Source organism: Neoarius graeffei, chromosome 10, assembly GCF_027579695.1.
Source record: "Neoarius graeffei isolate fNeoGra1 chromosome 10, fNeoGra1.pri, whole genome shotgun sequence".
Taxonomy (NCBI): Eukaryota; Metazoa; Chordata; class Actinopteri; order Siluriformes; family Ariidae; genus Neoarius; species Neoarius graeffei.
The window spans coordinates 35,669,021-35,679,738 of record NC_083578.1 but is presented as its reverse complement, the minus strand read 5'-3'; the positions used below and the strand labels follow the sequence as shown (position 1 = coordinate 35,679,738).

Genomic DNA, 10,718 nt, shown 5'->3' with positions numbered 1-10,718 from the left:
ATTCCTCAGTGGTCACACAAATATATCTAATTTTCTTTAATACACATTGGCTTTTTAAACTATTGAATTGTTATATTGATCTTATTTTTGTTTGATATAGATATAAATAGATATTGCCTGATGTTATTTAGGTTTCCTTGAAATTTACTTCAAAAATTTTTGTTTTGGAAATATTAATTTGAAGAAAAATATTTTCAAATAATTTACTGTTTTGTTATAATTATGTAGTAAATTGTCATTAATTTAGGACTTTTTAATTTTATCTTTATTAGATGATTGATTATACATAATTTGTAACTATAGTTACAGATTGGTATCAATCTGTTTCGAAATAGTTAATTTGTAATATCTGCATTATAGCTCTCTGTTCCAACCATTATTTGCATGGTTAGTTTCATTTCATTTTTCATTCTGTGCAATATAATGTATTTATTTATTGCTGAGGGTTCACATGTTTCCAGGCAACAGGAAATGACTTTATTTTATTTTCCGCTTTCACCATATGACACAAAGTTATGTTATATTAATACAATATACGCTTGAGTGACTTAAGTGTGCTTCCTCTATGGTTTTGGAAGATCCACCCATCCATTATCCATAACCGCTAATCCTGTGCGGGGTCGTGGGCAAGCTGGGGCCTATCCCAGCTGACTATGGGCAAGAGGCAGGCAGACACCCTGGACAAGTTGCCAGGTCATCACAGGGCTGACACATAGAGACAAACAACCATTCACACTCACATTCACACCTACGGTTAAGCCACCAATTAGCTTTACCTGCATGTCTTTGGCCTCCCTATGTGTTGCGCCTTATAGTGGTGGGGAGGTTTGTGCGCCTTAAGGATCCTGGGAGCTATATCAGCTGGGGCCTTGGCCCCTGGTAGGTTCAACCTTGCTGGGCAGGTTCCAGGTGAAAGGCCAGACGAACTGCAACACCTGGCCCTCCAGGTTGGGGGTTGGGCGATGGGCCAATGACCCATCCCTGTAAAAGAAACCACATTACGGAAACCAGACACACTATTCAAGTAAGTTATGGGCAGGAAGAAGAGGCTAGCCAGGTACCTCCAGACAACGATTTTTGTTTTATGGACTATCAGCGCAATATGACATTGGCTGGTGAAAGCTACTCAGAAGCCCGTCAATCGAAGATGTCACTTCTGAAACCCAAGAAAGTATTGGCCATTGGGAACTGGAATGTACGCACTATGTACGCTGTTGGCAAGGTAGCACAGGTTGCCAAAGAAATGCGAGAGTATAACATAGACTTATTAGGAATCAGCGACTGCAGATGGACTGGCTTTGGAAAGATGAAGCTCACCTCAGGGGAAACAGTAATCTACTCGGGAAGGGAAGATGGATTCCATTGAGCTGGGGTTGCCATAATGATGTCCAAGCAAGCAGAGTCAGCGTTGATTGAGTGGGTACCAGTAAACAAGCGTATTATCAAGGCACGAATTCACTCCAAGTTTATTAAACTTACTGTCATTCATGTATATGCACCAACAATGGAAGCTGAGGAAGAAGAAGTAGATGAATTCTGTGAACGACTACAGAGTGTACTACAGAAGGTAAGAAAGCACGATATGCTCATCATAAGTGGAGATCTGAATGCCAAGGTTGGGACAGCGAATAGTAACAAGGAGGAAGTCATGGGGGCCCATGGAATTGGAGAGATTAACAGGAACGGAGAGAAGCTGGTTGACTTCTGCAGAATGAACAGCTTAGTGATAACCGGCACCATATTCCCGCACAGAGATATCCACAAAACCACCTGGACATCACCGGACGGGCGAACTCACAACCAGATTGACCATGTTCTTGTCAATAAGCATTTTAGAAGATCTGTTCTCGACACGAGGGCTATGCGAGGAGCCGATATTGCTTCTGACCACCAACTGGTTAGAACTAAAATCAAGCTGAAGCTAAAGAAGACCATTAAGCCACTCAATTCGCGAATTAGATACGAAGTCAGCAAGTTAAAGGACCCGAAAATCAGGAAACAATTCTCCGTGGAGCTTCGTAACAGCTTTGCAGCATTAGAGGCCGCAGATGAAGAAGAACCGGATATAAATTCAAGATGGGAGCGGTACAGGGATGCACACACATCAACGGCCAAAAATGTCCTAGGTCTTAAAAAGAGGAAGAGTAAACCATGGATAAGTGAAAGATCTTGGTCACACATCGAAGAAAGGAAGCAAGTTAAACAGCAACTAGAAGGAGCCAAGTCTGCGAGACTACAACAACAGTTGAGGGAAAAGTATAGAACGAAGGACAAAGAAGTCAAGTCAAGCATTAGAGCCAACAAGAGAGCTTGGTTAGAAAATCAGATGGATATGGCTCAAAGGGCAGCTGACCAAGGTAATATGAAGACTCTGTATGAAACCATAAACGGAGTTTGCAATGATAAGCATCACAGTAATGCTGCAGTCAAGGATAAGTCGAACAACATCATAACTAAAGAAAGTCAGAGGTTGAAGAGATGGAAAGAGCATTTTGAAGAAGTCCTCAATCGCGATCCACCCGAGAGTCCCATGGAAGACTCAACTGTCCCTATACCCATTATTGAAAGCATAAGCACAGACCCAATTAGTTTGGAAGAAGTGAGGCTCGGAATTCTATCTCTTAGGGAAGGAAAAGCAGGTGGCGTTGACAACGTTGTAGCTGAGCTCCTGAAGGCAGACTTAGAAACATCTGCTCGAAAGCTACACAAGTTAATCCTAATCATCTGGGAGGGGGAATTGGTACCGGACGAGTGGCTTAAAGGATTAATTGTAAAGATACCAAAGAAAGGTGACCTAGGCGACTGCAACAACTGGAGAGGCATTACTCTGCTGGTTATTGCCAGCAAGGTGCTTGGCAAGATTATCGTCAGGCGAATGAAGGAAGGAACAATCATGCGACTGAGACCCGAGCAAGCAGGGTTCCTGGAGGGGCGAAATACCACCGAACAAATCTTTATACTGCGGAACATCATAGAGCAGGCGTGTGAATGGCAGTCTCCACTGTTAGTCAATTTCATCGACTTTGAAAAGGCCTTCGACTCGCTGCACCAAAAGAGCCTCTGGATCATCATGAGAGCGTACGGAATACCAGAGAAATTAATTAACATCGTTAAGCTACTGTACAACAACACCAAGTGTGCTGTCCTCGACAATGGTCTAACGTCCGAGTGGTTCCAAGTTAAGACTGGAGTGAAGCAAGGCTATGTGATGTCAGGGTTCCTCTTCATCTTAGCTATCGACTGGGTAATGCGTCAAGTAACAGCAGGTGCAAATACCGGCATATGGTGGAAGATGACTAGTCAGCTTGAAGATCTTGACTTCGCCGATGATATTGCACTAGTGTCAACTACAGCAGCCCAAATGCAGAGGAAAACGATCAAGTTGTCTGACACAGCAAGCACGATAGGCCTGCGGATCAGTAGGAAGAAAACCGAAGTCCTCAAGATTAACAGTAAAGATCCAAGTAGGAGGATTAAATTTGGTAATAATGAGGAGATACGGGAAGTCCAAGAATTTGTTTATCTTGGTGCTACGGTGGGGCGGCACGGTGGTGTAGTGGTTAGCGCTGTCGCCTCACAGCAAGAAGGTCCGGGTTCGAGCCCCGTGGCCGGCGAGGGCCTTTCTGTGTGGAGTTTGCATGTTCTCCCTGTGTCCGCGTGGGTTTCCTCCGGGTGCTCCGGTTTCCCCCACAGTCCAAAGACATGCAGGTTAGGTTAACTGGTGACTCTAAATTGACCGTAGGTGTGAGTGTGAATGGTTGTCTGTGTCTATGTGTCAGCCCTGTGATGACCTGGCGACTTGTCCAGGGTGTACCCCGCCTTTCGCCCGTAGTCAGCTGGGATAGGCTCCAGCTTGCCTGCGACCCTGTAGAACAGGATAAAGCGGCTAGAGATAATGAGATGAATGAGATGAGATGGGTGCTACGGTGAGCGACAGTGGAGGTGCCGACAAGGACATAGAGAGAAGGTTAGGGAAAGTGAAGGTGACGTGTGGAAGGCTGAGGAAAGTTTGGGGGTCCAAGAAGATCAGTAGAAAAACCAAGATCCGACTGTATAACACACTAGTCAAACCCATGCTGCTATACGGATGTGAAACTTGGAAAACCAACCTGGCGGACAATGAGAAACTGGATTCCTTCCAGTACAAGTGCCTAAAAAGAATCCTGGGCATACATTGGCCGTACATAATCTCCAAGACGGAACTGAATGAAATATGTGGATGCGATAAGTTAAGTGACCTTGTCAAACAGAGGAGGTGGAAATGGATTGGCCATGTGTTGAGAATGGACAGAGATCACCATTGTGTCACAGCATTGACGTGGACTCCCGAAGGGCGACGAAAAGTTGGCAGGCCTAAAACAACACGGCAACGGACGATTGAAAAGGAGAGGGATGAAGCAGGCTGGAGGTCGTGGGAGAGGGTCCGGGTCCTTGCTAAGGACAGAAATGATTGGAGGAATCGTGTGGTGGCCTTATGCGTAACTAAGCGCGAAGAGGCGAGGTAAGTAAGGTAAGGCATGTCTTTGGACTGTGGGGGAAACCGAAGCACCTGGAGGAAACCCATGCAGACACAGGGAGAACATGCAAATTCCACACAGAAAGGCCCCCGTCGGCCACTGGGCTTGAACCCAGAGCCTTCTCACTGTGAGACGACAGTGCTAACTACTACACCACCATGCCACCCAGTTTTGGAATAGTTTGGAAACATTATAATTTACAGTTTTTACATTTTATTTTTGAAATTTATTCAAGATTTATGCATAGTTAAGAATAAAATGTGTGTCCTGCAATGACAAAAACAAAGCAAATTATCAGAATAATAGTTGAGAACAATAAGAAATCAAAGTTTTGTCATATCTATCTCCAGACATTATTCATGAATTTTATATTACAAGGATGCAAAAGCTGTTAATTTGGTTACTAAATATGAATGAATATCATATTCAGAAACCATGCTGGAAAATCCTGCTTAGTCTGTCCTGCTACCAGCTGCCAGTTACTTCCTTATTACTGACTAAATTGATCAGTAACTGTTTGAGATTGTCTAAGTTTACTGTTGTGTTTTTTTTGTTATTTTCTGAAAAATAATTTGTCTAATATGCATTATTATTATTATTATTATTATCATTAACTCAGAAACGGTCATATTTCTTCCACAGCTTGCCAGCTGGTAAAGATGGTCTACTGGTTTGGCCAGCCCAATCTGCATTTTCCCAGTTGGTAGCAGATCGGATTTTTCAACATGAGATCATTCATTAATTTATATTCACTACCCAAATGAGCAGTTTTTAGAGTGTTGTAATAAAATCTCATGCTACTCTTATTTGTAACATGTCATGCACTGGCTTTTCCAAATCACATGTGATCAGGAGTCAGAAATTCTTGCTTTCTTACTTTTGGTCATTCTCAAACTATTCTTCAGACATTTTATTTTTAACTTCATATAATTCATCCTAGCCCTGCGATGACCTGGCGGCTTGTCCAGGGTGTACCCCGCCTCTCACGCAGTCAGCTGGGATAGGCTCCAGCTTGCCTGCGACCCTGTAGAACAGGATAAGTGGCTACACATAATGGATGGATGGATAATTCATCTCATCTCATCTCTAGCCGCTTTATCCTGTTCTACAGGGTCGCAGGCAAGCTGGAGCCTATCCCAGCTGACTATGGGCGAAAGGCGGGGTACACCCTGGACAAGTCGCCAGGTCATCACAGGGCTGACACATAGACACAGACAACCATTCACACCTACGGTCAATTTAGAGTCACCAGTTAACCTAACCTGCATGTCTTTGGACTGTGGGGGAAACTGGAGCACCCGGAGGAAACCCACGCGGACACGGGGAGAACATGCAAACTCCGCACAGAAAGGCCCTTGCCAGCCACAGGGCTCGAACCCGGACCTTCTTGCTGTGAGGCGACAGCACTAACCACTACACCACCGTGCCGCCCCGGATAATTCATCCTAAATTGTAAAATAATGGCATATTTTTTGTTTTTCTATTCCAAAACAATGGAGGATGCATACTTTTGCAGTCAAGGCTATATTTCTTCAACCGAACATAACTTCATATCATAATGTGAAAGTCAAAAATCAACAAGCAAAATGTAAAGAGGCTTCTCAATTATTTTTATTTGTTGATTGAAAAGACTATACAGTTGTGCTTGAAAGTTTGTAAACCCTTTGGAATTTTCTATATTTCTGCATAAATATGACCTAAAACATGATCAGATTTTCACACAAGTCCTAAAAGTAGATCAAGAGAACCCAGTTAAACAAATGAGACAAAAATATGATACTTGGTCATTTACTTATTGAGGAAAATTATCCAACATTACATATCTGTGAGGGGCGGCATGGTGGTGTCGTGGTTAGCACTGTCGCCTCACAGCAAAAAGGTTCGGGTTCGAGCCCCGTGGCCGGCGAGGGCCTTTCTGTGTGGAGTTTGCATGTTCTCCCTGTGTCAGCGTGGGTTTTCTCCGGTTGCTCTGGTTTCCTCCATAGTCTATAGGCATGCAGGTTCGGTTAACTGGTGGCTCTAAAGTGAGTGTGAATAGTTGTCTGTGTCTATATGTCAGCCCTGTGATGACCTGGCGACTTGTCCAGGGTGTCCCCCGCCTTTTGCCCGTAGTCAACTGGGATAGGCTCTAGCTTGCCTGCGACCCTGTAGAACAGGATAAAGCAGCTAGAGATAATGAGATGAGACATATCTGTGAGTGGCAAAAGTATGTGAACCTCTAGGATTAGCAGTTCATTTGAAGGTGAAATTAGAGTCAGGTGTTTTCAATCAATGGGATGACAATCAGGTGTGAGTGGGCACCCTGTTTTATTTAAAGAACAGGGATCTATCAAAGTCTGATCTTCACAACACATGTTTGTGGTAGTGCATCATGGCACGAACAAAGGAGATTTCTGAGGACCTCAGAAAAAGCGTTGTTGATGCTCATCAGGCTGGAAAAGGTTACAAAACCAAATCTAAAAGAGTTTGGGCTCCACCAATCCACAGTCAGTACAAATGGAGGAAATACAAGACCATTGTTACCCTCCCCAGGAGTGGTCGACCAGCAAAGATCACTCCAAGAGCAAGGTGTGTAATAGTCATCGAGGTCACAAAAACCCCAGGATAACTTCTAAGCAACTGAAGGCCTCTCTCACATTGGCTAATGTTCATGAGTCCACCATCAGGAGAACACTGAACAACAATGGTGTGCATGGCAGGGTTGCAAGGAGAAAACCACTGCTCTCCAAAAAGAACATTGCTGCTCGTCTGCAGTTTGCTAAAGATCACGTGGACAAGCCAGAAGGCTTTTGGAAAAATATTTTGTGGATGGATGAGACCAAAATAGAACTTTTTGGTTTAAATGAGAAGTGTATATTTGGAGAAAGGAAAACACTGCATTCCAGCATAAAAACCTTATCCCATCTGTGAAACATGGTAGTGGTAGTATCATGGTTTGGGCCTGTTTTGCTGCACCTGGGCCAGGACGGCTTGCCATCATTGATGGAACAATTAATTCTGAATTCTACCAGCGAATTCTAAAGGAAAATGTCAGGACATCTGTCCATGAACTGAATCTCAAGAGAAGGTGGGTCATGCAGCAAGACAACAACCCTAAGCACACAAGTCATTCTACCAAAGAATGGTTAAAGAAGAATAAAGTTAAATGTTTTGGAATGGCCAAGTCAAAGTCCTGACCTTAATCCAATCGAAATGTTGTGGAAGGACCTGAAGCGAGCAGTTCATGTGAGGAAACCCACCAACATCCCAGAGTTGAAGCTGTTCTGTACGGGGGAATGAGCTAAAATTCCTCCAAGCCAGTGTGCAGGACTGATCAACAGTTACCGGAAACGTTTAGTTGCAGTTATTGCTGCACAAGGGGGTCACACCAGATACTGAAAGCAAAGGTTCACATACTTTTGCCACTCACAGATATGTAATATTGGATCATTTTCCTCAATAAATAAATGACCAAATATAATATTTTTGTCTCATTTGTTTAACTGGGTTCTCTTTATCTACCTTTAGGACTTGTGTGAAAATCTGGTGATGTTTTCGGTCATATTTATGCAGAAATATAGAAAATTCTAAAGGGTTCACAAACTTTCAAGCCCCATTGTAAATACTTAGATATGACAGTTTTATCATCATGAATCCAGAGGGTGCAACAGGTTTCCCAAAGTCTCAGTCCATGAGGTACAGCATGTGCCTCACATTGGAGCAATTATGTTTCAGATATGTCAGACTGAAGGGAGCAAGTTAAAAAGACATTCAGTGCATAAACTATTAACAGTCAAAAATGAACAGGCACTGTACTCCTCATTATGTCATGCAATTACATTAAAAGGCACATTGTTCTTACTGCTTTTGAAGTACTTATAAGGGCTCCTGTGATCTTTACCCTGGCACAGCAAAAAAAAAGTATATACATCTCATCTCATCATCTCTAGCCGCTTTATCCTTCTACAGGGTCGCAGGCAAGCTGGAGCCCATCCCAGCTGACTACGGGCGAAAGGCGGGGTACACCCTGGACAAGTCGCCAGGTCATCACAGGGCTGACACATAGACACAGACAACCATTCACACTCACATTCACACCTACGGTCAATTTAGAGTCACCAGTTAACCTAACCTGCATGTCTTTGGACTGTGGGGGAAACCGGAGCATATATAATTTATTTATTAAGTTTAAAGGGGGGGGGGCATCCAACAACAACAAGCTCATGTTGAAAGAGATGTTATACTGATTTATAAACCACAGTCAGGTGCTTCACATAGATTTGTATTCCTGCTGTTGAATTCTTAAAAAAAAACAAGTCCTTGAAAAATATGGACACGTTTATTTAATTTTTAATTGCACATTTTCTACAAAGAATATACCTTAAAACAGTGACCATTATGCAAAGTGTTATTAAAGAACGCATTGATGTGTCATAAGGCCTGCTAGAAATTCTGTGTAACATGAATATTTGTAAATGCTACATGCAAGACTTTTCAGTCCTGATTGAACATTTTCAATCCATTATTATTTACTTTATTGTGTACATCCACAGAAACCCATCACATTTATTCATATCAGAATTAAAAGAACTTGAACAAAGTAAGGTCACAAGTTAAATAATTTAGGGACTCGGGGTGTCCCTGGATTTGTGGAGATTTTTCTTTCTTCTTTTACATGCATGCTTCTTTGTTTTTGCTCACTGGGTATTTTCAAGAATTACTGCAATGCCCTGGCCACCACCAATACAGGCTGAGCCCACTGCATACTTGCCACCTCGTCGCCTTAAAACAAAAGAACAAAATATGACCATTAACACAAGCATATAATTTAAACCATACATTGTCTGTTCTTAGAGGAATCTTAGTGTGATTATTAACAAGTGTAGGGAGTACCTGAGCTCATGAACCAAGTGTCCAGTGATTCTGGCCCCAGAGGCTCCTAGTGGGTGGCCGAGCGCAATGGCTCCTCCACTGACATTAGTTTTTTTTGGGTCCAGTCCTAAAGCTTTAACAACTGCTAAATACTGGGAAGCGAATGCTTCATTCACCTGATAACAGAATTAAACACAGCAAGACTTACTTACATTTCTTCATGTTCTTGGGGAGACCATAATTACATGTGAGCAGTTATTACCATGCCTACTGATACACATACCTCTACTAAATCCATGTCATTCAGTGTGAGTCCTACTTTCTTCAGAGCCTCTGTTATAGCAGGTACTGGACCTGTAGCAAAGAGATGTGAAATTGTGTTTTAGAGAGGGAAAAACAAAACAAACAAAAACTTTCAGTTATCTGCAAGTGTGTGGACAGATTGATACATTACTCACCAATGCCCATGATTGTTGGGTCACAGCCTGAGATGTGATAGGCTACAATTCTAGCCAATGGAGTGAGCCTGTGCTCTTTAAGAGCATCCTCACTAGCTATCACCACAGCTGCAGCTCCATCTGACACACCCTGCCGGAGACAGAGTTGGTACAGAGAACAGTTATTCAAAAATAAAAAAAATAAAATTGGGGGGTGTACAGCGGTGTAGTGGTTAGCACTGTCGCCTCACAGCAAGAAGGTCCTGGGTTCGAGCCCAGCGGCCGGCAAGGGCCTTTCTGAGTGGAATTTGCATGTTCTCGCTGTATCTGTGTGGGTTTCCTCCAGGTGCTCTGGTTTCCCCCACAGTCCAAAGACATACAGGTTAGGCTAATTGGTGGCTCTAAATTGACCGTAGGTGTGAATGTGAATGGTTGTGTCGCTCTGTGTCAGCCCTGCGATAACCTGACGACTTGTCCAGGGTGTACCCCGCCTCTCGCCCACAGTCAACTGGAATAGGCTCCAGCTTGCCTGCGACCCTGTAGAACAGGATAAGCGGCTACAGATAATGGATGGATGGAGGGGAGGAGGTAGAAGTATTATTGCTACAGGTCTACAGAAAGTAGCAAGCTTGCCTTTTGTAAAGAATCATGAATTCTGCCAAATAATATAATGTTTGAACCCAAAACCTGGTTGCCTCTACCAGGGCCCTGTACTACGAAGCGGGTTTTCTGGCTTACCAGGGTAACTTCGAGAGTAACTTGATCACGTGCAGCGTAACTTCCCGATTAACCCATACTACGAAAATTGGCTATGTTCAAACCGAGGTATGCTGCCATGGCAACTTACGCTGCATCTCAAACCTGCTCATCTCAGGTTATGTTCTTGGTTAACCCGAGGTTTCCGATTAACCAC

At 43.3% G+C, this 10,718-nt stretch overlaps 1 protein-coding gene across 1 annotated transcript in view; it reads right to left on the bottom strand.

Moving 5' to 3' along the window:
* Positions 1–8,816: 8,816 nt before the first annotated feature.
* acaa2 (acetyl-CoA acyltransferase 2) overlaps positions 8,817–10,718 on the bottom strand; it is a 98,834-nt gene continuing 96,932 nt past the window's right edge. Inside the window, exons 7-10 of the mRNA XM_060931738.1 lie at positions 9,827–9,956; positions 9,652–9,722; positions 9,390–9,544; positions 8,817–9,278 (exon numbers count right to left, since the gene is read on the bottom strand). Of these exons, the coding sequence (XP_060787721.1) occupies positions 9,194–9,278; positions 9,390–9,544; positions 9,652–9,722; positions 9,827–9,956 (441 nt within the window). The 3' untranslated portion in view covers positions 8,817–9,193. The remainder of the gene's footprint in view (positions 9,279–9,389; positions 9,545–9,651; positions 9,723–9,826; positions 9,957–10,718) is intronic.